This window comes from Panthera tigris, chromosome A2 (genome assembly GCF_018350195.1).
Source record: "Panthera tigris isolate Pti1 chromosome A2, P.tigris_Pti1_mat1.1, whole genome shotgun sequence".
Taxonomy (NCBI): domain Eukaryota; kingdom Metazoa; phylum Chordata; class Mammalia; order Carnivora; family Felidae; genus Panthera; species Panthera tigris.
This window is the reverse complement of record NC_056661.1, coordinates 20966183-20992847: the sequence shown is the minus strand read 5'-3', so window position 1 is coordinate 20992847 and position 26665 is coordinate 20966183. Positions and strand designations below refer to the sequence as shown.

The window sequence follows — 26665 nt, the reverse complement described above, 5'->3', positions numbered from 1 at the left end:
TTTGCCACAGAGAAGCTAGAATGAGGTTTTGGGTTTTTGTTTTCTGAAAAATATCACCTTTTTGGTTTATGGCCTCCAATTGCCACACTGATTTCTGGAAAAAAAAAATGTACAAGGCATGAGATCCTGCCAAATCTCAGACACCTCTGGAATGGGGTGTCCTGGCTTAGTTAGTAGGGAGACTTCTCATGCCTGGGGACCCCAAAGATGCTGCAACTCACCTCCAGCCTGGGAGCACACAGGAGCTAACACAGGGTCCCTGGGGGCAGGGCCAATGGATTTGCTATTTCTCATAGCAACCTCCTGCCTGGTCCTTAGGTTAGAGCCATTGATGTCACTAACTAGAGGGAGGCCTTAGTGTGAGTGTGTGTGTGTGTGTGTGTGTGTGTGTGTGTGGTATATAAGGAGGGTGGGGCAAAAGAACAGAACTGTTTCACCCATGTCCTTTGCGACTGGCAGTCATTTTTTGGAGGTAGGAGGAGGGCAGCTGCAATTAGGACAATCACTTTGGGTCTGGATAGATCATGAAGGCAGACCTGTCTGAGTCTTTGACCTGGGATGAAAGTGTCATTAATAACTTTTATACTAATTTCAAAATCCAAAAGGAGCATATCTCATGAATAAACACAAATGGATGTATTTAGAACAAGTGAAGAGAATTAAGTCCTATACAATCCCAGAATAGAAGCAAACTTTTTCAAACTTCCAGCTCTAAAGGGTTACAACCTTCTTCCTCAATATGCTGACAGTGCCCTCTGGTGTTTGACAGTAAAACAACAGGCTTGTGCACACAAGGTATAGGCACTTCCATCAATGCAGTAGACATCAAACTGTCTCTGAATGTGGGGTCCAGAGTCAGACACCATGAGGGGAGAAAGGTTAATAAGACAGACAGGTCCCTGCCTTTAGGGGGCTTCCAATCTAGTGGGAGAGATAGATCCACAACTGTAGGATCAGGTGGAGAATGATGCTAGCCCTAATAGGAGTATAAACAGAGACCAGTGGCAGTGCCTAAGGGTGAAGAAATGGCCCTTAGGCTGGATTCAACAGGCTGAGGATAAAGGTTATGTATGGCTCTCCAGAGTGCAGACTTCATGCTCAGGGCCAGGGTTCCAGGGTAGCCAGGGCAGAGTGCCTGTGGGTGGGGTATCCAGGAAGATGCAGAAGAGTAGGGCCATATTTGTGGAAGGCCTTGCTTGGATGCCAATCTCAGCAGAGCCATTCTAAGTAAAGAGCTAGCAGATGTTTTATGGCAATTAGCATAAGGGAAAAGAGTGGATGTGTCAGCAAAGCAAGTGGACATAGGAACCCATGAAGACAGAAGGCTTTTCCTGCAGTCCTCTGAGGCACAGGGGTCTAGAGCTGAGCCCTGGCAATTGGGATAGTGAGGAATGCAAATGTTTGTAAAACACTCAAATTGATAAGAAAGAGGTTGGTTGAGGATAAAGGGAAATAGGAGGAATTTCTGGGATTCTGGCCTTAGTTTATGCTTCCTACAAAGGTAAGAATTAGAGAAAATAGAGAAGGTGCTTTGGGAATTTTTATGTAACATCTATTTCTACCCTCCTCAAGTGAACTATTCGTTTTAGGACCTAAGTTATAAAACACTAATTATTTCTAATAGACACACCATTTGTGAAAATACATATTTAAAACATACAAGATGAGCCTGGGGCACCTTGTAGCTCCAAAAAGTAAAGAAGTGCTCAGAAAAACAACAGAAAAAAAAAACCCCACACAATAATAGTGGTATGTGAAAAGGACACAGGAACTCCCAGTGGCCAAAGCTAGAATAATTTGAGCAACAAAATAAATCAAGTAGTACTGGATTATAACTCAGAGTATACTATACATATCCCTAAGTCTAGACTGATATAAACAAACGACTGGATAAATAAATGGGAGAGAATAGGTAAATATCCCATGCAGAAGAATTCCAAATAATTAGATATTCTGTCCTCAAGGAGGGAGGGGGCATAAATCCCCACTCATTAATTGTGAGCTACACAGAGTAACTTTCTTCCAAAAGGCACAGTCTGGAAAGGGGGGGAAAAGAAGTAACTTTACACTGGAGAAACCTGACAAACACTCCTTGACCAGGTGATCAAGGTCACCATCAGCAGAAGACTTGTTGACAGAATGTAATTTGGATATGATGTGATGACAACAGCACTTTACCTGTGTGCTCTCCCTCTCCCAGGCCCATAATCCTGGTCTAATCATGAGAAAAACATCAGGCAAATTCAAACTGAGGGCTCTCAAAATACCTGACCAGTACTCCTCAAAACTGCCAAGGTCATCAAAAACAAGGAAAATCTGACAAACTGTTACAGCCAAGAGGAACCTAGGGAGACATGACGACTCAATGCAATGTGGTATCCTGGATGGGATCCTGGAACAGAAAAGAGACATTAGGTAAAAACTAAGGAAATCTAAATAAACTTTGGGTTTTAGTCGATAATAATATATTGTTCATTAATTGTAACAATGTACCATATTAAGACGGTAATAGCGGGGAAAACCGGGTTTGGGATATTTGGGGACTCCCTGTACTATCTTCACACTTTTTTTTTTTTTGTAAATCTAAAACTATCCTAAACTAAGAGTTCATTTAAGAAAAAAAGCCCTTTTTAAGAAAGAAAGAAAGAAAAAGAAAGAAAGAAAGAAAGAAAGAAAGAAAGAAAGAAAGAAAGAAAGAAAGAAAGAGAGAAAGCCCTGTTATTTAGTGGAGAATGACTGATTAGGCCCAGACGAAGAAGAGAACATTTCAAAGTTGGGGACTTTCCAATCTACAAGAATGGTATTGGCTATTAATATAAATGGAGAGTAAAGGTATAGAGATGAAGAAAAAGTTAATGGGTGGGAGTGTGTGCACGCGCACGTGTGCTGTTCCCATAAGAACATGCTAGGTACTCATAAGATGTTCAGGGAGTTGAATGTCTGGGTGACAAAGGCACCCCAACCCCCCACCCCCACCACAAGCTCTACCTCCCATCCACTGCAGCTGGAGCCCAGAAAGCGCTATTAGAGGCCCACTACTTTCAGTTAAGATGGCGCCTCTCACACTTGAGTAGTATACAAGTAGATTTTTTTTAAAATTTTTACTTTTTGAGAGAGTGAGATCTGGGGAGGGGCAGAGGAAGAGGGAGAGGAAGAAAGAGGGTCTTAAGCAGGCTCCCATGCCCAGCGTGGAATCCAACATGGGGCTCGATCTCATGACCGTGAGATCATGACCTGAGCCAAAATCAAGAGTCAGACACTTAACTGACTGAGCCACCCAGGTGCCCCACAAGTAGATTCAAAGATACTACCCCAGATGTCTTGAGAATATGCCTGGTGACCCAAGTTACAGAAATTCTAGATTAAGAACTAAAGTCTTAATCTTGGAAGTGTCTTTCAGTTGTGAATTATAAGAATTGAGTCTTTAGGATAGGTAAAAAATGGATTTTTGAAATGAAAATCCACAATTTAAAAACTCTTCTGTCTCTTGCAGAGCTCTGACAAGGTGTCCTTGGAAGCCAGGCTAGGAAGCACAACACTGAGTCATCAAAATCACCAGAGAGAAAAGGAAGAAAAAAGGCTCAGTCGTGGGTAGCCCTGGGGTGTTAGCTGTGCAGTAGGCCCAGTGAGCAGTGAGCTCTAGGAGGAGGCAGGTCTTCCAGAAAAGAAGGGCAGCTGATAGTGACCTGATGTCTGGCCTATGAGGGAAACCGTATTTTGAGGTAATTGTCATGTGGAACATTTGAGAATTAGCCACAGGTACATAGCAAATTGAGCAATTAACAAAGAGATAGGAATTCATTTCAGGAAAGAACCAATGTCCAAGAGAGGAAAAATAATCCTAGTGTACTGCCTGGCTCAGAAGTACACAGCATTTACATAGTCATAATAGGTAAACAGAAGGTTACTAACGTAAATACCGAAGGTTGATGTAACAAAGATTGTGATGCAATGATAAAAGATGGAGAGAATGAAAATGGGAAGGCTTTAAAGGTGCTAGATCCTTTAACAAAATAGGAAGTCACTAATATATAAGATTAATAAATCAAGAAATGGCTAAAAAAATGGAAGGTGGTTGGCTTTAGGGAATGGGACGAGGGTAGGGAAGGGTAATTCAAAAGACTATTTTCATTATATCTCCTTTTAGTACTTCTCAATTTAAGGCTTTTAAAATTCTGCATTACTTTACTATATACTTTAATAAAAGTGGGGCGCCTGGGTGGCTCAGTCAGTTAAGACTTCGGCTCAGGCCCCGCGTCGGGCTCTGGGCTGATGGCTCAGAGCCTGGAGCCTGCTTCCGATTCTGTGTCTCCCTCTCTCTCTGCCCCTCCCCCGTTCATGTCTGTCTCTCTCTGTCTCAAAAATAAATAAACGTTAAAAAAAAATAATAATAATAGTAAAAAGACAAGTACCTCACCCCACACCCCATGTGATTCCAAGTGAATTTGGTCAAATCTGAAAGTGATCACTGTAAGCACCAAGGATGTTAAGTCCCCACGGGTCAGCAACATTTGAATGGAGAACCCTATCCTCCGTCATCGGTGACAACGACTCAGTGAGACCCTAAGAACTGAGTATCTGGCAAAGGTCCTGAGTTTCCCCCACTAATCTAAATCCCACAAAATTATTAAAAACAAACAAATGTGAGATAGGTTCCATTCAATTTCTCCCAAGACCTTCTGCCAGATTCCTAGCTGCCTTGTCTAATGTGGCTGTCCTGGCATGGCTCCCTTACCCGAGACAGAAATGCCTGAGTCACCAGGCAGCAAGGTTTTCAGTGGAGGTACGCTGCCGACCGCACCGCCTGAGTGAACGGAGTCCTTCCACCCAGTGTGAGCATGGCAGTCCCTGCCCTGGTTGGGGCCCAGGGCCCCAAGCCTTGCAATAGTGGCCCATTCTCAGTCCAGTGTAAACTCCTTTGTGGGCTCACCTCCCTGATGGGAGCCTGTGTTTATTTGTGCAACGATGAAATCTCTGCCCCCACCTGTAAAGTTGATTTCCCTGCAAACTGCTTCCCTCCAAAGCAACATGTCTATGTTCTAAGCTGAGAATTCTACATTTATCCACCGCATTTTATAGAGTAGAAGCATGAGTTTTCTATTTCCTCACTCTGCCCTCTGGATTCCTCCGAATGCTAGATAAATTCCAGAGTGAATTTATGAGGAGACACCAATGGAGAGAAAACCTTTATTTGCATAATAACAAACGTGGGTGAAGTAAGAAGAGGCATATGAGAACCAGACTAGGGTGGGAGAAGAGAAGAGGGCTCTCTGGGGACGAGGCAGAAAGAGCTGAGATGCTCTCGTAACCACTAACATGTTCCGAGGTTGGCATCTCCCCTGGGACTTCTCTTTCCTAGGTTCTTACTCTCACTGCTGGCCCCCTTTCCTTGTCTCACAGTCCCAAAGGGCCCCCTCTCCCAAACCCGATGGAGGAGCACAGCTTCATACCCAAATGTGCTCAGCAGCTACTACTCAGAAGCTGTTACTTGGATTTTTTGCCGCTCTTAGTGATTTTGACACCCTTGGACTGCCAGGAGTGGCCCCTCCTGCCACCAGAGGACTCTGGTTTTTCTAGTAAGTAAGGTCCTGGCCAATCAGTACAAGAAGGGCCTGGGTTCTCTTCTAGGCTGGTGTCTCTGCAGAAATGCCCCCCGGAGTGGAAGGTGCTGCTGCAGCAAGGGACGGCACCTGAGTTTTCAAGTGTGTGGTCTGTGGTGAAAGAAAGGTGGGAGAGGAAGACTCAACCCTCTGCCTCTCAGGCTCAGGTCCTTAAGCCCCTACCTAGCCGCTTTCCTTCCCAAACTAAAGGCACCAACCACGAGTCCCCATCTGGCGGCAAGCCCTCCCCCTTTCCCAGGCACCACAAGTCCCCCCACCTCCACCCCAGTTCTTAGACCAGACCATCCCTCTGGTCCCACCTGTGGCTTCAGCAGAAGGTGCACACTCTTCACACTCCCATTTCTTACTGTTGGCTCTAAGAGAAGAGCAGTCTCTATGAGTTCCGTGGGATCCGCATGTAGCACACAGAATGAGGCGCCATCTCCTGCAGGAAGAGCCAAGGGTCGTGGAGACAAATATTACACTATCACTCTCGGGAGGCTAGCTACAGGCCAGGCCTTTGCCGAGGGCTTCCCAGGCATTTTTCACCATACGTTTTACCTGTGACCCACATGTGGCTGAGTGCCAAGTCCCGGACCCCGCAGTCAGGCACAGACACTCAAAAGGTGGATTTGGGAAAGAATTGGATCTGAGGGTTTCTGCCCTGGGCACAAGGAGGAGCAGGCCCTGCAGGGACCTGTCCACTTGTGCAGGAGTGAATCCTGGACTGGTGAGAATGGGACTTGAGTTCACCCTGAGGTCTGCACACAAGAGCAAGTTTCTTGCTCCTAATAACTGTGCCAAGGTCTAACTCTATGGTGGCACCAATGAGAGATCTTTCTAGCCAGGAGCCTTTCCCTACCCTTCGTCCTCAAAGCTGTCTCTGCCTTGTTCATACAGACAGATGGGGGCATCACAATGTTGGTAGCGCTGATACAACTCCGAGAAAGCCCCTGGCTCGAGTTCCCAGGCAGCATCTCTACAGTGGGAGAAGAAATACTGAGTAAGGGGCATGTAATCGGTGGTGAAACCTGGGAGGAACTAGAAAGAACTAGAGCTAGCACAGGAAAAGAGTGCAACAGGCTGCCTGACTATTTTAAACAAGATGGGCTGAGCGGCCTGACAGTGGAAGAGGGTTGAGGCAGGATAAGTGGAACATGGGGCGGGGGGGTGGGGGGGTGGGGTGTGTTCCTTAGTTCCCCACTGGGATTCAAGAACCAACCCACCAGGGAATTCTGATACCCAAGTACCCTTTTCAGGAACATGTCTACCCCAACCCCCATGATTCCCTCCCAATTTTTCTTTTTATAACTGAAAAGCCCTCCCTCCTTTCCTTCCCTCTTTCCCATATACAAAGGCATGGGCTGCTTCTTCATTTTCTGAACTACCCTCACACTCACCTCCTCTCTAGAAATCTAGCAACCCACTCCCTGGCTCAATCCCTGCCTTAGAGTTTCCACTACCTGTCTGGAATATGAATTCCCATTCTTAGCATTTCTTGAGGAAACTCTTCTCGATTGTTACACTGTGGACATTTGAAGAAATGCTTTGCTGATGTGTGGGCATATTTCTGTAAGAGAAACATGGAAGAGCGTTGTGTTTATAAAAACACCATCTTTGATCACCTCCTCTCCACCCCAACCCTCATTTCACAAAGAGGATGTTGCTAAGAGAGCTTGACTGGAGATTTCCATTGAAGAGCTATGGGTAAGCCAGCGTGAGGGGTGCAAATCCAGGTATCAGACCAGAGACCAAGCTCAATTCAAGAAACCTCCCAGGAGTGCCTCAGCTGTCATCTCTGGCTGTGGGGCTTGGCAGTGCTGACCCGTTCGGGGTCCTTTTCCTTCTATTTCAGGAAATAAGCCTGATTTTGAGGCTGCTTGACTCATTCTAGGTTAAACTCATTTGCTCTAGCCATCCTAAGGATTTTGTTCAGTCTAAATGTTATCATGAATGAGGTCTTACAAGTCACGAGTGACGAGAGACTGGGCTGACTTTCCTCTGACTGCCTGGAACCACCCCTGCATACAGGCCTCCAGGATGGAGCACGGAAGCCGAGATTGCCTGAGCATTCCCAAGGTGCTGTGAACTAGAGAAAATGTGGGAGGTCCCCAGGGCAGAGAAAGGCCCACCTGTATGCACTTGCGGTGGTAGACAGTTTGACTACAACATGGACTCTGGATGTTTTCGACACTTGCTTGGGATAAGTCTTCACAACATAAGACACAGCTTTCCTCCCCTGCCTTCCCCTGCTGGATGTCCTGTGTTGGGCGATGTTTTCCACAAAATGATCTGTAGCAGAGTAAACAGACTTACTTGGCTCGTCGTTGATGCTGTCTTCCAGCTGCCTGGACTAGGAAGGGCAACCACCCAGGCCGTTGCGCAGCAAACCTCCTTGCTTGTGGGGCGGAGGGGAGCAGGGGGAGGAACAGCCCACATGCCTCCTCACAGCTGTTCCCCAACTGAACTCTGGGGACTATCTCCACAGCCTTCTGTTCCTGAAAGCCCCGCTTAGCTCTGAGCAGCTGTCTAAGAACCCCAGCTGTTTGTAATTTAAGAAGGGGATGGGAAGCAAGAAGTAACCCCTGTGAAATCACCAAGCCAAGACACTGTTTCTCATTATTGAATGGTGGGACAGATTCACCAGTGAACAAAACAGGCCCGTGAGAACTGGACTCTGATTTCCTTAGTGGCCAATTCAGAGCAACTTGAGAAAGGGTAGCCCGACATTTCCCCTTCGTCACTCACTTGTACTCTCCAAAAAATTGTGAAAGGCAACCCCTTTCTTGGCCACAAGGAAGATGGAAGTTTCTGACACATTGATCCTTCTGGCAGTTGATGGCAGCTCCCTTTTTCTTGCACACAAAGCAGATCTGCAAATGAGATCCCAGGCAGTGCTCAGGGCCCCAGGAAAGACAAACAGACATTCTGTGGCACGTCACTCTATGGAAGGGAAATTCTATGGAGCAAAAGCCATTCCCTTTCCTTGGTTGACCTGAAAGCTCTGGGGGTACCCTGAAGCTGCGTTTCAAGTGGCACTAGATTATTTGTTTTCCCAGGATGTTGCTCCCTCTCCTCACTTAGGGTACTACACCCCAGAGAAGCACGCAACTTAAGAGGAGGACCAATTGGGAAATCCAGGAGTCCTTTGACTTCTAAACTAACAGGTAGGGAAAAGAACAGAAACAGGGACGATCAGAGAGGTATGAGAAGAGGCCTACCCCAAGGCCCAGGCCCCTGTACTGGGGGATTCTAACCTTCCTAGAAGCCCGGGCTGCCTCCTTTTTGATGTCTTCCGGCAAAAATCCATGGAAACCTCTGTTGGACTGGCCTCTCTGAGGCAGCTTGCTAGATAGGATCTGGGGGAGCAGTAGAAGCAGGCTGTCAACATTGATGATCAGTGAAACAGTGCAATGGGGTGAGGAAGAAGACAGGGTATATAGAGCTGGGCAGGATATACAGTGTATACGCATTTACAGGTAATTTACTTGACAAAGGGCTTACACAGAATTAACTGTGTAATGTGTTGGGTGCTCTAGGTGCTTTTCAAATATTAACTCATTTAATCCTCATAACAACCTCAAGAGGTAGGTACTGTCATCATCCCATTTTATAGGTTACAGGACTCCAGAACCTGGGCCCTTACATACCTTTGTGCTACACTGCCTCTCATTTACTGAGGATTGCTTTTGTGTGCTGAGCCCTTTGGGGAAACAAACGCTGTGTACTGACTCATTTTATGTTCACTATAACCCTGTGATACAGATGCTATTGTGGTCCTCCTCTTTCAGAGGAGCCCCTCGAGGCACAGGATGGTAAGTGAAACGGCTGGAGCCACACAGCAAGGAGGCAGCAGAGCTGACATTCACATCCAGGCCCACAGAACCCACACTCTTAGCCCACCCACTGTACTGACCCTTGGTACAGAATATGCTCTTCTTAGAGTGTATTCTCTACAGGAAGGGAAACAGGGCTTTAAAATCTGACTGTAGTCATTCTGCCCTATTGGGGAGGGGAAGGAATTGAACTTTTCTTTAAAAACACACTTTAAAAGCCTTTTTGTTTCTGAAAAGCCCCCACAGCCGATTCTAGAATGGGAAATCAAGAAAAAAGAAGATAAACTGTTCATGTACCCATAAACTGTTATGTACGTGTATGTACACTGGAAAAATGCCAACACCCCAGCCCTACCCCAAGAATCTTCCAAAAGTACTGGGGAGGGCACTGGACTGGCTGCAGTGATTACATGTAATATATAATGGGGGCTCAGGTTATTTTATTCTGACATTATAGAAGGGTGACCCTACAAGGCTAGACGACTTGAGGATGCTTGAATTACAGATTTATATTCCCAATTAGGCTTAACATATCTATGTAACACTGATTATCTCAGGTCTTTAGGACTATATGAGTGATTTGTTTTTATACTCCTATTATTAATGTTTTCTACAATGAACACCTATTATTTCTATAAACAGAAAAATCAACAGTGGAAGATCAGAAATAATCTAAATGTCCTTTAAGAGCAGTTTAATACTTTAATCCCCCATACCATGGAATACCAATTAGCTATTAAAAGAAAAAAACAGTATGTTCCATGGGGAAAGATCTTCATAAGTATTAAGAGATAAAAAAAAACAAAACAAACAAAATACAAAACACTGTGTATAGTATGTTTATTTTTATGTTGAAAATGTATATGCTTGTAAAGGCATTGAGATTAGCCAAGACCTGGTACCCAAACCACACAGGACTTACAAGAGAGGAAAATCACAAACCAATCTTTCTCACAAGTATAGATGTAAAAATGAAACAAAATATCAGCAAATTGAATCCAGTACCATATAAAGAGGATAATACATCATGATCAAGCAGGGTTTATACCACAAATGCATTAAAAAATTCAATTGATGTAACAAACCACATTAACAAAAGAAAGAAGAAAAATGATCATCTCAGTAGATGTAAAAAAAAGAAAAGCATCTGAGAAAATTCAACACACATTCATGATATCCTCAGCAAACTAGAAATAAAAGGAAACTTCTTCAATCTGATTAAAAGCCTACAGTTAACATCATATTTTAATGTTGAAAAATAGGATGCTGTCTTCTGATGCTGGGAATAACACAAGGATATGTACTCACGTAATTCCTATTCAACACTAGATTGAAAGTCCTAACTAGTATAATAGGGCAAGGAGAATGAAAAGAATTTAAAGATTGGAAAAGAAGATGTGTATATGTGTGTGTGTGTATACACACACACACACACACACACACACACACACACACATACTAGAGTATTACTCAACAATCAAAAAGAATGAAATCTTGCCATTTGCAACTATCAGGATGGAACTAGCGGGTATTATGCTAAGCAAAATTAGTCAGAGAAAGACAAATATCACATGACTTCACTCATATGAGGACTTTAAGATACAAAACGTGACATAAGAGAAGGGAAGCAAAAATAATATAAAAACAGGAAGGAGGACAAAACATAAGAGACTCTTAAATATGGAGAATAAACAGAGGGTTACTGGAGGGGGTGTGGGAGGGGGGATGGGCTAAATGGGTAAGGGGCATTAAGGAATCTAGTCCTGAAATCATTGTTGTACTATATGATAACTAACTTGAATGTAAATTAAAAATAAAAAATAAAATAAATAAATACATTTAAAGGTTGGAAATGAAGAAGTAGAACTGTCTTTATTCACACTACATGATTGTGTACACAGGAAATCCTAAGGCATTTACCAAAAAATTTAAAAATAAAAAAACCACTAAATAAATGAATTTAACAAAATTCCAGGATACAAAATCAACATACAAAATAAGCTGCATTTATATATGCCATCAACAAACTTGAAACTGAAATTTTAAAATACTATTTATAATAGCATGAAAGTCACAAAATATTTAGGCATTCATTTAATAAAAGATGTGCAAGACTTCACTAAAAAACATTGCTGAATAAAAAAAATAAATAACAAATAAATTAAAAAAAAACATTGCTGAGACAAAATTTACAAGGCCCAAATAAATGGGGAAATATATGACATCCATGGATTGGAAGATTCAATCTTATTCGTCAATTCTTCCCAAACTGACCTATAAATTCACTGCAACCCCAATCTCAATCCCAACAGGCTTTTTTTATTTTTTAAGGAAAAACTCACAAGCTAAATATAGATTTTCATGGAAAAGGACCTGATAGCCAAAACAATCTTAAAAAGACTGTAGAACTTCTAAATCTTGAGTTCAAGACATTATAAAGTCACAATAATCAAGACAATGCAGTACTGTTGTAAGGATGATGCACAGATCAATGACATAAAATAAATCACCCAGATCCAAAGATACATGGTTAATTGACTTTGACAAACGCACCAAGGTAATTCAATGAGTAGGCAAAGATTTCTTGGGACACACACAAAAAGCACTAATCATAAAAGAAAAAAAAAACTGATAAGCTGAACTTCATCAAAATTAAAAACATTTGTTCTTCAAAAGACACCATTAAGAAAATGAAAAGGCAAGCCACAGACTTGGAGAAAATAGTGACAAAGCATACACATGCCTGAAAAAGGATTTATATCCAGAATATATTTAAAAACTCTTATAACTTGATAAGACAAAATAGCTCTACTTTTACAAAGGAAAAATATTTGTTCAGATACTTCACAAAACAACATAAGTGAATGGCCAGTAAGCACACAAAAGAAGCTCAACATCTTAAGTCAACAGAGAAATGCAAATTAAAACTACAATGAAATCCCAGTACACACCTAATAGAATGGCTAACATGAAAAAGATCGACCATATCAAGTTCTGCACGAACTGCAAGAATATCGTGCAACCAGAATTCTCAGAAATTGCTAGTGGGAGTATAAACTGGTACAATCTCTTTGAAAAGTGATTTGGCAACTTCACATAAAGTTAAACACGCAGTTAGCATACAACCAGTAATTCCACTCCTAGGCATTTGTCCAAGAGAAGTGAAAATGCGTGTTCACAGAAACACTTGTACAGGAATAGTCATTGCCACTTTATTCATAATAGGCCTCAAATGGAAACAATTCAAATGTCCATCAGCAGATGGATAAATAAGCCAATTATGAAATATTCACAGAACAGAATACTACTAGGCGACAAAAAGGTACAAGCTACCCGTACATGCAATGACATGGGTTAATCTCCAAAATGCTGTGTTGAGCAAAAGAAGCCAGACACAAGAGTGCCAATGCTGTATGATTCCATTTATATGAAGTATAATAAAAGGCAAAAGTAATCTATGGATCAGAACGTGATGATCTCTGAGGGGACTGACTAGAAGAGTGCAGGAGGGAACTTTCCAATGATGGAAATATTTACTTTGATTGGGGCAGTGTTTACATGAGGATATACATTATATCCCCATGATATAAGAGCTTATAAAAATTCATCAAATTGTACACTTAAAATGGGTACATTCTATAGTATGCAAATTATAGCTAATTAAGAAAAAGGATAGTGCAAACAACAGCTTGAAGGACAGTTGATAGCATGTGTTTCTGGGGAGAGGGGGAAAGATTGGGAATACTGTTTTGAGAAGTATTGGGAATACTGTTTGAGAATGTACTGTTTAATTGTACATACTTTATACTGCCAGGATTTTATAGCAGGTACCTCTGGTATTACTTTTCAAAACTAGGATTAAAAAACTTTTTTTTAATATTTAGTTTTGAGAGAGAGAGAGAGAGAGAGAGGAGAACAAGTGGGGGAGGGGCAGAGAGAGAGGGAGACACAGAATCCAAAGGAGGCTCCAGGCTCTGAGCTGTCAGCACAAGAGCTCGACGCAGGGCTTGAACTCAAGAACCACAAGATCATGACCTGAGCTGAAGTCAGAAGTTTAACCAACTGGGTCACCCAGGAGCCCCTAAAAACTATGTTTTAAAAAGAAAAAAACTATTGGGGAACTTGGGTGGCTCCGTTGGTTAAGCATCAGACTTCAGCTCAGGTCATGATCTCATGGTTTGTGGGTTCGAGCCCTGCATCAGGCTCTGTGCTGACAGCTCGGATGGGGCCTAGTGCCCGCTTTGGACTCTGTGTCTCCTTCTCTCTCTCTCTAACCTTCCCCCACTCACTCTCGCTCGCTCTCTCTCTCTCTCAAAAATAAATAATAAACGTTAAAAAAAAGAAAAAAGCTATTAAGAAAAACAAACAGGGCTATAAATCTGAGGCTGGATGAAAAACAGAGAGCAGACTATATAGCAAATGCCATGAAACATTGAAAAGGAACCTTATACTCACAAGACAAAAATAATGCACGCTGAGATTGTCTTTCTGAAGAAATTCCCCCAGTTTTTCGGGATCCCCAGGTTCTCGAAGGCATAGCCGGCAAACTGGAAGAGAGAATGTTAAGAATTCAGTTTGGGAGTATAACCATCTCTCTAAATACAAGGAGGAGTCCAGTATTGGGAAGAGGACATTTTGACAAGGATGGAGGTTGGGATGAAGTGTTACATGGTATCAGTTATACATTTTGGCCACTTTTTAGGGAATTGGCTACAACTGCACACTTCATATACTTTTGTCTCAAGTGGCTTTAATTAACTTGTTTCTTGAACTTTGGAACATTTAAAAAATCAAGGACCCTGAGTTCTTCAGGATCTTAGAGAATCTGGGAAGTAGGACAGACAGAGAAGCAAGTTTGTTGCCCTACACAGGTGGCCTTTGCTGAGGTCGGAATGCGGTTGAACAGAACCTCCAGTCTTTCTTACCAGGCCCTGAAGACGGCTTCCTTTGGGTTACCCTCCTTGTCTTGGCAGATTTTCTATACAAGAGAAGGAAGAAGTACAAGGTGGTGTTTGAGGATCCTGTCGCCTACCAATGTGACATTTCCCTCAAAATGCCTCCATGGGTCTGAGGAAGGGCCAAAATATCAAAAGGCTAAGGCATCAGTTTCTTTTTTTATTGGATATTTTTTTGAAAGCACAAGCCGTACCAAGTTATCTGAATTATGTAAGATTGTGCTTTTCTGTTCCCGTTGGCTGTGCTGCCCGTGTAGACTGAATGAATGCAAGAGCAAATCCCCTTTTACTCTTTTACTGTTTCTTCTGCCACATACTCTGAATCTCTGGTGGTACCATGCTCATAAAGCATCAAAAAATGATACTAAAATTGAGTGTGAATTTCCTATTGCGAAGCACTATTGCCAGTAAGCAAGAATCTACAGACGGTTCTAAAAATGGGCATTGTTCTTACGCACATTTTCCAGATGAGGAAATTGAGGCATAATGAAATGAAGTAACCTGTCCCAGGTCACCTAGTGTTAGCAAGTGTTAGAGCCAGGATATGAATCTAGGGCTCCAGTGCCAGCACTTTGTTACTAGGGACAGCCCCAGGAGCATAGGTTGCTGGGCAGCTTCCGAGGGACCACTGGTGTGTGCTTCCATACTACCCAACCTCAGCCCTCAAGGCCACACAAGTGTAGCATATGCCACAGGCCTTTGTACAATTTCTCCCAAACTCCCTTACATCACCTACTCTACCTCAGTCTTTGACGTTCCTTCTTCTTTTCTTTAATAGTCTTCATTCGCTGCTGCCTCTCTCTCCTAACTTGAATTCTTCTATACTATTATGAGGACAATACCGGCTCTTCCAGCTATAAATACAAACAGGGCTTGGTCAGCAATTTAATTCTACACTTGATTCCACAGGGTCAAAGTAATAGTGTACTTCACCTCCCAACTCATGTGACATAATAAAAGGGACCCACCCAGTATCAAGGCTAGCATTAGCCAATAAATATTAAATTGTGTTAAGAACTGTTCTAGGCATTTTACATGTGTTAACTCACAAAGACTCTCATGCAGGAGGTACCACCATTATCCCTATTTTCAAGATGAGACTGATGCACAGAGAGGTCACAGAGAGGCACTTCCCCAAGATCAGAGTTACTGCTATCACTCAGCAGAGTAAGAATTGGAATTATTGCTTGACCTAAGTGGGTCTTTTTTTTCTTTGTGCCTACTAAATACATGAGGGAGTGGTCAGGGGGAAAAAAAAGGTTCTTTTTGCCTCCAAGTATAGGTGCCTTAATTCTACCCAGTAAAAGCTTAGAGAAGGTAGCTCTTTCCTAGTAAAAAAAAAAAAAAAAAAAAGGCCCTCGGGATTTTGACTGCCTGAAGCAAGAACCCCCCCTAGTGGGAGACAAGAGAGAACACTGACAAGTCACATCACTTTTCACCCAGCTCAGCAGGCCATTGACGTTTGGTCTGTTCCCAATCTTTGTCTAGATCTGAGCCAAGAGTAAGATGTCCCAGAGTGGAGAGGACATCCTGCCACTCCTCCCCCAACAAATGTCAGCAGACTGAAAATTTAGTTTTCATTGGTTAAAGGGGAAATCCCTGAAAGGGAAATCCCTGAAAGAGAGACAAATGAAAAAGACATAAAATCCACTCCCATGAAGGAAGGGAGAGGAGGGCAGCATTTCTTCCAAGGAGAGCTGAGTGAATCAGGTCACTCCAGGGACAGACACTCCAGCACCCATGTCCTCAGATCACAGCGGGGGAGCGTGAACATCTGCAGGGACTGTCAACTGTTCCCCATGGATACAACTACTAAGGCAACTAGCTGTTCAGAAAACTAAGACTAGACTGCTCTTCCTCTCTTTGTGTTTGTTCCATCTCCTCCTCTGACCCATGAGTTACACTTGCAGAAGTAATGACATCTGAGGGCTTCTTATTCAACAAAAGCACTTGGACGGGCTGGAAGAGGAGGGAGGAGGGCGTGCACTAGGGGATCCACTTTAGTGGCTACTGAGCGGCTCCGGGTTGTTGGGGGGAAATCCCGGCCATCTCGCAATAGAAATAAAACCTTGAAACGTCAGTGCTTTGCATCGCTGGACCAAGACGTTCCTTGAATGGGATTCTGGGCACACTGATAGTTACGGGAAGACTCAACAATCTTCAGAGCATTTGAGGAGGGACTTTGCAAATGCCGGCTTCCACGAGCTGCTCAGTCCGAGACTTCCTAACCGAGCGGATGCTCCCTTGAAACGGTTATCAAGCTGTTTCACTGGATGAATGCTGGGTAAAGGCTTGTTGAGAAAATTAAAAATAAATTAGCTTGTTCGGCCCCGCCGCCGCAAGAATAAACAATGATTTGGAAAATACGTGTCGGTGTGGCCACAACCGTCCCCCGGAGGTAATAGCCAGAGAAGGGGCTCAAGGAGCATCCCGCGAATGCCAGACCAGGTTCATGTCGCGCCTGCCGGGCGGCTGGTGCGGGCCCGGGCTGGAGGTCGCCTCCGCCGCTCGCTCCTCCCGATAGCGCACAGGCCGCCGCTCCCGGCCGGAGCCGCCCGCCCAGCTGTCGCCGAGGGCTCTGCTGTCCGGAGCTTTATTCGTTGTCACAAGCCGTGGGAGCTACCTCACGGGCGGCCGCCCCGCGCGGTGACTGCGCCAGCGAAGGGGGCGAGCGCGCAAACGGGGGCCGGGTCACGCGCACTGCGACCTAGGGAGACCGCGGCCGCGGGGACTACCGGAACACCAACCGTTGCCGGAGGAGGACCGCTAACGGCCGCGCGCTAACGGCCGCGCGCCCGCCCCGCCCCTTCCTCTCGCGCAGTCTGCTCCCGCTCTCGCTCCACCCCCTCATCTCGCCCCGCCTTTTCCTCTCGCGCTGCCCGCGCCCAGCACGGCTCTCGCCCCGCCCTTTCCCCTCGCCCCGCCCCTCCGTGCGAGCGCCAGGACCTCAGGAATCGATCCCGCGGCAGACAATCCCAGAGGCGGGGCGGAGAGCGTCGCGCCGTGGTGACGTAGTGTCGCCGGCGCGGACGGGTGACGCTAACGGGGCCCGTTGTCTGTGTGTGGGGCTAGGGGCCCCGGGGCGGCGGGGGCTCCCGGCGCGGGCGGCGGGGTGTCGGGAGGGCCTGGACATGGCGCTGAGGGGCCGCCCCGCGGGAAGATGAATAAGGGCTGGCTGGAGCTGGAGAGCGACCCTGGTGAGGAGGGTGCCGGGCGGGCCGGGGGCTGGGGAGGCCGGGTGGGCCCGAAACGCGCCTGCCTGACCACCAACCCGCTCCTCTTGTCGCCCCACCCAGGCCTCTTCACCCTCCTGGTGGAAGATTTCGGTAAGAGCCTCTCCTACCCGTCGGATCCGGGCTTTGGCGGGGGGCCCACTTCTGTGCCCTCGCACCACAGCCAGGGGCTGCCTTTCCCGACTTCTTTCCTTCCCTGATCGCAGGTGTCAAAGGGGTGCAGGTGGAAGAGATCTATGACCTTCAGAGCAAATGCCAGGGGTGAGTGGCTTGGTGCCAGCGCCTTCCCGTACATCCTGAGGGCAAGGGAAGGGCCGGGCGATGAGTTACCCTCAAGGGAGGTAGTATAGGAATCACAAGTTATAAAATCTCATACATGGAAGCACCCCTCGGTTTTGGGTTCCCTCCTGAACAAGTGGATATTTTTGTTTTATCCCAGTCTTCAGCACTTCCCTGTATGTAGTAGTCCGTCCCCCCCCCCCCCCCCCCCCCCAGTACAAATCTAACCACCATCCTTTGGAGTACAGTTCAGCTGCCTTTTCTGGTCTTAGAGCAGGAAGGCAGCCCTTTTTCTTGATTCAGGTCACGCAGTGCCTGCTGTAATTTATTAATTGCTGCTTTCACGTGCCCGTGTGCGGTGGCTTTAATCCCTTCACAAAGGTTTTGATTGGTTGGTGTGTGGCATCTGAGGAGGCCCCTTCTGGGTGACCAGCCTCACTCAGGGCCTTTGTCTTGGTGGTCCTACAGAATAGAGGTATGGAGGGACTACCATGCATGAACGGAGAGGTCTGTTTTTATCTCCCAGAAAAGAAGGGACTGATGGGTGTTCCTTTGCTTTCTTGACTACACTGGGGCCCAGGCCTTGGGGTTCACAATGAGAATTAGTGTTCAAATTCCTCCATCAGAATTTGTCTTCTTGTTTCACTTTCTGTCCTACCCTGTCCTGGGCCATGCGCTCCAGCTTTTCATCTCTTATCCCAGAACCACAGACTTCATGAGGACACAGGATGTACCTCTGGAGCATCACAGCCAGAAGCTGAGGCTTGACTCTGCCTGCAGCAGGCTCATGGGGTGTGAGGGCTCAGGGCCACTTTAGGCAGTGTTGGGAAGAAGCCAGGGTAGAGGTGGGATCACGGGAAGGGCACCTGAGTGGTAACACGGTGCATGGGAATAGGAGGGAAAAGAAAGAGAATGCTGATTGCTTTCCCCCACTTGGCTGGTCTAGCTCTGCCCCTTACTTTTCCCCAGCCCAGTGTATGGATTCATCTTCCTGTTCAAATGGATCGAAGAGCGCCGATCCCGTCGCAAGGTCTCTACCTTGGTGGATGATACGTCTGTGATTGATGATGATATTGTGAATAACATGTTCTTTGCCCATCAGGTCTGCTCGGCTCTGTGTTCCAACTGGAGGGTGGGATGCTGCTATTGTCTTTGCCTGGGACATGGGAGTGGGGGAAAGCAGAAGGAGATAGGCAGATACCAGGAGTGGTGGTTATAGAAGTCCCCTGGCAGAAGGTACTGAGCTCTTATTCATTAAAAAAGGGAGTATCTTTAGAGCAGCGTGGTGTCTGAGTCCACTCTGTATGTCCTCAGACACCTGGTGGGTATTTAGTTGAATGAACAAATGTTGGATGGAGGTGAGGGAAGTTGATGAGTTTTGTTATCCAGATATGACTGTCCCTCTCTGGGTCCCCATTCGTAATGAGTATGGCTTGGGGTGAATGACTCTGTATGAGTGACTGTTCTTGGTTTCACAGCTGATCCCCAACTCTTGTGCCACTCATGCCCTGCTGAGCGTGCTCCTGAACTGCAGCAATGTGGACCTGGGTCCCACCCTGAGTCGCATGAAGGATTTCACCAAAGGCTTCAGCCCTGAGGTAAGCTGCAGTGCCTCAATCCTGGCTCATAGCTTGCTGGGCAGATCTGACTCCCAGTGCTACCACATTGCATTTGACACTATGAGGCCATTTCCTTTTCAAGTGACGTACATTACATTGACCCTTAAATTTTAGGCCCAATTGCCAGGAAGGACTGAAGGAAGAAAGGAACATTCCTTAAGTGACACTATGTTGGGACTTTCTTTGTCAGGTCTTTATCAGGCCATGTTATTCTCCACTGTCCGCTCATTACCGTGTAAGACTAACCCCATCTTTCTGGGGCTCCAGAGTTCTTTCCTGTCCACACTAACCTTTCAGGATCCCATCTATGCTTCTTCAGGCTCCTAAAAATGCCTCCAGGCCTGTTCTTTTGAGCTTTGCTTCCCACCCAGAGGCCCACCCACCTGAGAAATTGTTTTGATGTCGTCTTATTTTCTTCTCTCTAGAGCAAAGGATATGCGATTGGCAATGCCCCAGAGTTGGCCAAAGCACATAATAGCCATGCCAGGTGTGTGGGAGCTGTGGGAGCTGATGGGAGTGGGGGTGAGGAGCGGTTGTCTCATCCTGGGCCCTGAGTGTGTTCTTCCCTAGGCCTGAGCCACGCCACCTCCCTGAGAAGCAGAATGGCCTCAGTGCAGTGCGGACCATGGAGGCATTCCACTTTGTCAGCTATGTGCCTATCACAGGCCGGCTTTTTGAGCTGGATGGGCTGAAGGTCTACCCCATTGACCATGGTAGGCACTCTGGGCTCGGGGCCCATTTTCTGCTTACCTTCTAGGGAGCTAGGCCTTAGGGTCCTCAGGTGTTGGGACCCAGTGGCAGGGGGCTGGGTGTTGAGGACATCTGTCTCTGGCTGGATGGCACCCTGCACTGCACTGCCTGACTACCCCAGACTCCCTGGCTCAGCTGCTCTCCATCTTCCTTTCTGCTCCTGGCCGGCCCAGACTCAGGGCTCACCACCTGCTGATTCCTCATCTTGGTCTTCCCTAGGGCCCTGGGGGGAGGATGAGGAGTGGACAGACAAGGCCCGGCGGGTCATCATGGAGCGTATCGGCCTCGCCACCGCAGGGTAAGGGCTCTGTGCTTGCCCTACCCTCTGGAGCTGTGCCCCCATCGGGAGGGCCACAGAAAAGGGAAGGCAAAGAGAGGCCAAATGACTCATGCAAGGCCACATGATGAGTCTGGCCAGGTCAAGCTTAGATCTTGGGCTTCCACCTCCTTGCCCAATTTCTCACCCAGGCTGCCTATGGCCTGCTTTGGGACAGGCTGGGGAGGGGCAGGCCTTGTGGAGCCCTATGTGGTCCAGTGTCCTGGCTCACTTCCTGACAGGCCCCTCACACAGCTCCTTGGAAGGCACCAGGTGCTCAGGTGCCTGGTGTGCATTGCTAGCTCCTGCCCGCCTGTTGGGGTGGGACCTGCACCTCTGGCTGTAGTTGTGACTTCAGGGAGCCCTGCCAGATTGTTTGCCTCCACCTGATGGTGGAGCTGGGTTGGGAGCTGCTCTCACGGCCGCGGCTGTGACTGCAGGGAGCCCTACCATGACATCCGCTTCAACCTGATGGCGGTGGTGCCCGACCGCAGGATCAAGTATGAGGCCAGGCTGCATGTGCTAAAGGTGAACCGTCAGACAGTACTGGAGGCCCTGCAGCAGGTGGGTACCCCTCATGCCATCCCTCTTCCCCGCACTGGGGCATGTGTCTCTAGTTCCCAGATCACTCGTTATTGTGGGTCTGTTGAGCTTCAAGTGACCTTTGCTTTCCTTGTGGAAAAGCTGGGACTTGGGGTGAGAAGGGAGAATAGGTTCTAAGAGGAGATTTGTGTTTGTCTGTTTTATTTCCTTGTGAGCAAACAGGTAGAGCCAAGGCCTTTTGCTGTCCAAGGGAGTGGCTGGGGTCTGCCTTCACTCCTCTGAGCTTGGGTTCTGTTCTTAGCTGATTAGGGTGACGCAGCCAGAGCTGATTCAGACCCACAAGTCTCAAGAGCCACAGCTGCCTGAGGAGTCCAAACCAGCCAGCAGCAAGTCCCCTCTGGCGCTGGAGGCAGGCAGGGCCCCAGCAGCCTCTGAGGGCACTCACACAGGTACCAGTGATCTTGGGGCCTCCTTTTGACCTCAGAGCAACCCCATCATAGCTTGAGCTGGGAGACCCAAGCAGAGCAAGTCTTTTGTGTGGAGGCACTTGGGCACTGGTTCAGATGTTCCTATGGGAGGCATGAAGCTCGGTGCCTACAGCCCTCTCTCTTTGGAACACGGAGGGAGAGCAGTCCTTCCCTAAAGAAAGGCACCTGAAAGGGCTGACATCACCACAACCCCTGAGCCTTCTCTATAATAGATACTCCCTTTTTTGGTTTTCTGAAGAGGCGTTTTTCTTTCTGCCTCCCTTTTCCCATCTCGTCCTTCTCGTGTTGCTGTGGGCCCATGACCTAGAGCTTGCGGGCTCTCATCTCACCAACTAGCTCCCCTCTCCTCCAGCAAGGGAGGAGGAAGCAGTGCTGTGTCACGACACTGGGGAGACGGTGGGCTGGGGACAGGTTTTCTTGAGGATCTGGCTGAAGGTCCTGCCTGTGCTCCTTGCCCCCTTAGATGGTGTGGAGGACGTGGCTGGTTCATGCCCCCAGGCCCCAAGCCACAGCCCTCCCAGCAAACCTAAGCTGGTGGTGAAGCCTCCAGGGAGCAGCCTCAACGGGGTTCCTCCCAACCCCACTCCCATTGTTCAGCGGCTGCCGGCCTTTCTGGACAATCACAACTATGCCAAGTCCCCCATGCAGGTGAGCTGGGAGCACCCTTGCAGGAGCCCCTCCAGGATTCTCTTGAGAGGCTGCAACAGGCAGTTTCTTCACATGGTTCCTTGGTGTTCACCCTATACCTAGGCCTAGGTGGCCAAATTCCTCTGCTACCCAGAAGCCTCCGTAGGGGCTTAGAGAAGCAGAGAGAACTCCGACTCTCAATCCACCCACACAGCAGTGAGGCAGAATGTTTAGGGCATGTTCCTGGGTACTACTCAATGAGTTAGGTTGGGAAAATAAAGGTATGTGTTTCAGAGAGCTCTGTTTGTCTTAGAGGCCTTGCATAGGCAGGTCGTGTAGGTGGGCAGCAGCCTCCTCAGGAATTGAGTGGGCTGTGGAACACCCGGGGTTCAGTGGACTTGACCTGGAGAACCGTGTTGGCTTTCTTTCTGGTTGTGAGTGCTGTGCCCAGGCTGGGCTAACTGGCCCCTGCTTATGGCTGCCCTGGCTCTCTGCCCCAGGAGGAGGAAGACCTGGCAGCAGGTGTGGGCCGCAGCCGAGCTCCAGTCCGCCCGCCCCAGCAGTACTCGGATGATGAGGACGACTACGAGGATGATGAGGACGACGATGTGCAGAACACCAACTCTGCCATCAGGTCAGCCTCAGCTCTGTAAGGCTTCAAACTCTTAGTGCTGCAGATCCTATTCTTGAACGTTCCAGCCCACATCTGACGTTGCCCTTTAGCAGACAGCACTGAGCACCCTGCTGAGTGCAGGGTCCTGTGGAAGGCTGGCATGCAGGGCCTGACTCCAGGTCCCAGGTCCCCAAGACTCGAGGAGGGCTTGGGGAAGTGCTGAAGACATTTAACCAGACAACAAGGCATGTCCTGTTGGGAGGTGGTCTTTCGGCTAGGCCTCAAGGGATTGGATGGAGCAGGGATGGAGGAGATGGGGTGGGGAGCAGCTTTGTCAGAAGACAAGGCACTGGCAAAAGGCCACAGTCAGGCAGCTGGAATAGAGGTGTCCTTTGAGGACACGTGGCTATGGCTGTGGAGTGTGAGGAGCTGCAGTGCTGGTCCCTGGAGGCCAGGATGTGTTCAGGGCCATTCTGGGCACTGCTGGGTGGGGTCATCTGGCCCCTTCCCTTGGCTCACCTCTCCTTGGGGCCCCCTAGGTACAAGCGAAAGGGGCCAGGGAAGCCAGGACCACTGAGCGGCTCTGGGGATGGGCAGCTGTCAGTGCTGCAGCCCAACACCATCAATGTCTTGGCCGAAAAGCTCAAAGAGTCCCAGAAAGACCTCTCAATTCCTCTGTCCATCAAGACCAGCAGCGGGGCCGCGAGCCCAGCCGTGGCGGTTCCTACACACCCGCAGCCCTCGCCCACCCCCAGCAACGAGAGCACGGACACAGCCTCTGAGATTGGCAGTGCTTTCAACTCGCCTCTGCGGTCGCCCATTCGCTCAGCTAACCCGACGCGGCCCTCCAGCCCTGTCACCTCCCACATCTCCAAGGTGCTTTTTGGAGAGGATGACAGCCTGCTGCGTGTTGACTGCATCCGCTACAATCGTGCTGTGCGAGACCTGGGTCCTATCATCAGCACGGGCCTGCTGCATCTTGCTGAGGATGGTGTGCTGAGTCCTCTGGCACTGACAGGTGGGCCTGGGACTGGCTCACTGACTACTTGGCCAGAGGAGGGAGGTGGCCAGGTGACCGCTAAGTGTCCTGCACTTTGATGAGTCTTCTCGTGCCATCTGTTCCCAGAGTGTGGGAAGGGTTCCTCGCCCTGCAGCAGACCAAGCCAAGGCAGCCAGGGCTCCAGCAGCCCCGAAGAGAAGGAGGTGGTGGAATCTGCAGACGGCAGAGAGAAGCCTGGGTTGGCCAGGCCCGGTGAGCCCTTGAGCGGGGAGAAGTACTCACCCAAGGTGAGTCCCGCTGCGGCTTTCTCATCTAATCTTGTCAGCGGGAAGGGTCTGCGGCACTGCCGCCCAGGTGCTGGGGCCTTGGTTGGAGTTCTGGTGTGAAGGTTGAAGCCAGGCGCCAGGAAGCCTGTTTGAGTTGGGAAGCGGCAGGGGCCTTGGTAGGCTTTGTGGACTCTGGCTGCTCATCCTTGCCTCCAGCTGCCTCCTGGTGGGGGGGGGGGGGGGGCTTTGATGCTGGCCAGCACCCCCTCAGGAGTGCACTGCGGGGTTTTGACAGGAGCTGCTGGCACTGTTGAAGTGTGTGGAAGCAGAGATCGCAAACTATGAGGCCTGCCTCAAGGAGGAAGTGGAGAAGAGGAAGAAGTTCAAGGTGGGTCATCTCTCCAGCTGCTGGACCTCTGCCGGGGTCTTCCCAGAGCTGTGACTTCCCCAGGTCAACTGCTGGCTGCTCTGGGGAGATGGGCTGCAGTGTTTTCATCCTTCTCTCCCACAGATTGACGACCAGAGAAGGACGCACAACTACGATGAGTTCATCTGTACCTTCATCTCCATGCTGGCCCAGGAAGGTGAGGGGACTCACTGCATGCCCTGCTTAGGGCCATGTCCCTCAGGCCTCTTTTGGGGCTTGAGCAGACTGTGGGGCTCAGGATGCGCAGCGAAGAGCCTCAGCTCTTGCCCTGAGGCCGTGGCCCGTTAAGAGGGTGGCTGCTGGGCATCCGGCCATCTGTTTAAGGGCCTCTGCCTCTTTGTAGGCATGCTGGCCAACCTGGTGGAACAGAACATCTCGGTGCGGCGGCGCCAAGGGGTCAGCATCGGCCGGCTCCACAAGCAGCGGAAACCTGACCGGCGGAAACGCTCGCGCCCTTACAAGGCCAAGCGCCAGTGAGGACTGCCGGCCTGTACTCTGCAGCCCGCTCTTGCCGCATGGCCCTCACAAGGGCCCCTTTCCTGCCCCACTCCCCCTCTTCCCAGTATTACTGAATAGTTTCAGCCGGAGAGCTCACACCCCAGGAATGGGTAGGCTGGATTCCCCGCAATGTGTCCCAGGGCCTGGCAGGGCAGGGCAGCCCCACAGTGCTCCGGAAGCAGGAGCTGAAGCTGGGCCACAGTGTGCTGCTGCAGCTTCCTCCACAGCCGGCTGTGGAGTGGCAGGACCTGGCCTTTCTGCCTCGGCAGCAGAGTATATATTTTACCTACAGAGACGTCTATTTTTCTGGGCTCTAACCCATCTTGCCACCACTGTGTTGACATAGCCAGCTTCCTGACTGTGTTCTTTCCGACAGTTGTCATCCTGGTGGGCCCAGGTCCCTGCATCATGCCGGGGTCATGCCTGCAGGGTCACAGCCAGAGGCCTGGGGTAGGGGGGCATTGGGTCCTGCTGCTCTAGCCCCAGCCCCCAGTCATTGCGAGGAAGCCAGGTCTACTCTTCCTTCCCCCTGGGAGAGCTCCAAACTCAGGAACCCGGCTGCTGGGCTGGATTGGGAGTGGGGTGTCCTAGCTGGGGTGGGCGAGAGGCCTGCTGGGGTCCCATGGCCTGAGCAGAGAGAAGTGTTTGAGCTGTTTGTTGACCTCTAAACTCCCTTCCTGGCTTCAGCCGGGCTTGTCAAGACTGCTTTCTGCAGCAGGGCTCTGGGCCGCTTTGCCTTCAGTGTTGTAGCCCTGGCAATGGGCTCTGTCCCTGGAGCCTGGGGTTCAGAGGAGCCTCTGCCCAGCCCCTCAGTATTACCATGTCTCCCTCCTCTTAGGGATAGCAGAGACTGGGCTGCTTCTAGGAAGCTGACCCCACTCATCTGTCCCTGCCATGCCAGCTTCCTCAGCCTCTGCAAGGCACTCAGGGTGGGGGACAACAGGACTGAGACAACCAGTCGGAGCCTAGTGTTTCCAGAGAGCCCAGTGCCAAGGGGCAATGGGCCCAGCACTGTCTCGAGCTGGGCCCCAAACATAGCCCCATGGTCTTTGCCAGATGGCTTTGAAGGTGATCTAAGCAGGCCCCTTATCTGTACATAGTGACTGGGGCAGGGATGGCTGGCCAGTATAGCAGCTGCCTCTCTGTGCTGAGCACAGCCTGACTTCTCTGGCCCCTGTAAATATTGGATCAATGAATGAATAAAACTCTCCTAAGAAATGAAGTCTCCTGTGGTTGCTGGCCTAAGATGTATAGGCTAGACTGGTGGGAGTAAGGACCCAACCAAACCTGGGCCCAAGGCCCTGAGACCAGAGAGGTGAGAAGGATGCATTCTCAGGGCCTAGATTCTTGGGACCCTAGACCCAGGATTTAGGACCTGAGTTGAGGAGGGGCTTTGTAGGGGCTGCGGAACCTGAGGAGTCGTGTGCAAGGTACACTACAGGAGGAGAGAGCCATGGTTTTCATCCAGTTCTGATGGCCTTGCAACCTGAACAGATGCTGGGGCCCTGGGTTGAGGAGGCAAGTCCCTGGAGGGACCCCCTTGGAGGGCTCTGCTCTATGCTTGTTGCATTTGGACAGGCCCAGCAGGTCAAAGCTGCTACCTCTGCCACTTTCC

At 48.7% G+C, this 26665-nt stretch overlaps 2 protein-coding genes across 5 annotated transcripts; one reads left to right on the top strand and one right to left on the bottom strand.

Moving 5' to 3' along the window:
• Positions 1-614: 614 nt before the first annotated feature.
• On the bottom strand, positions 615-17094 carry PHF7 (PHD finger protein 7). Of its 3 annotated transcripts, none has more exons than XM_042979095.1 (11): positions 16460-17094; positions 15133-15245; positions 14362-14414; positions 13892-13983; positions 8858-8959; positions 8349-8473; positions 7733-7892; positions 7064-7170; positions 6463-6579; positions 5921-6045; positions 615-2392 (listed from the first exon to the last, which is right to left on the bottom strand). In XM_042979095.1, the coding sequence occupies exons 2-11, from the start codon at positions 15174-15176 to the stop codon at positions 2328-2330; spliced, it is 990 nt and encodes a 329-aa protein (XP_042835029.1). In that variant the 5' UTR covers positions 15177-15245; positions 16460-17094; the 3' UTR covers positions 615-2327. The 3 variants fall into 3 exon arrangements, with proteins under 3 accessions (XP_042835029.1, XP_042835028.1, XP_042835027.1); XM_042979094.1 differs by lacking the exon at positions 615-2392 and adding an exon at positions 5174-5711 and having other exon boundaries at positions 16501-17092; XM_042979093.1 differs by lacking the exon at positions 615-2392 and adding an exon at positions 5174-5711 and having other exon boundaries at positions 16460-17091.
• Positions 17095-17332: 238 nt separating this feature from the next.
• On the top strand, positions 17333-26268 carry BAP1 (BRCA1 associated protein 1). 2 transcript variants are annotated; one of them, XM_042979091.1, is made up of 17 exons: positions 17333-17588; positions 17688-17717; positions 17831-17885; positions 18873-19005; positions 19382-19501; positions 19948-20009; positions 20093-20235; positions 20492-20570; positions 21029-21152; positions 21433-21580; positions 22083-22267; positions 22747-22880; positions 23399-23877; positions 23986-24146; positions 24421-24513; positions 24637-24709; positions 24896-26268. In XM_042979091.1, exons 1-17 carry the CDS (start codon positions 17552-17554, stop codon positions 25027-25029), a joined length of 2190 nt encoding a protein of 729 aa, XP_042835025.1. In that variant the 5' UTR covers positions 17333-17551; the 3' UTR covers positions 25030-26268. The 2 variants fall into 2 exon arrangements, with proteins under 2 accessions (XP_042835025.1, XP_042835026.1); XM_042979092.1 differs by lacking the exons at positions 17333-17588; positions 18873-19005 and having other exon boundaries at positions 17682-17717.
• Positions 26269-26665: the final 397 nt, after the last annotated feature.

Coding starts and splice junctions, on each gene's coding strand:
- PHF7 (XM_042979094.1), bottom strand. CDS start 15,176: ATGAAGACTATTAAAGAAAAGAAGAAGGAACGTCAAAGACTGAG. Junction 8,960..13,891: donor GCGTGCATTATTTTTGTCTT/GTGAGTATAAGG, acceptor CTGCTCCCCCAG/ATCCTATCTAGCAAGCTGCC. Junction 5,712..5,920: donor ACCTTCTGCTGAAGCCACAG/GTGGGACCAGAG, acceptor CTTTCACCACAG/ACCACACACTTGAAAACTCA.
- BAP1 (XM_042979091.1), top strand. CDS start 17,552: ATGAATAAGGGCTGGCTGGAGCTGGAGAGCGACCCTG. Junction 19,006..19,381: donor ACATGTTCTTTGCCCATCAG/GTCTGCTCGGCT, acceptor TTGGTTTCACAG/CTGATCCCCAACTCTTGTGC. Junction 21,581..22,082: donor CTCTGAGGGCACTCACACAG/GTACCAGTGATC, acceptor TTGCCCCCTTAG/ATGGTGTGGAGGACGTGGCT.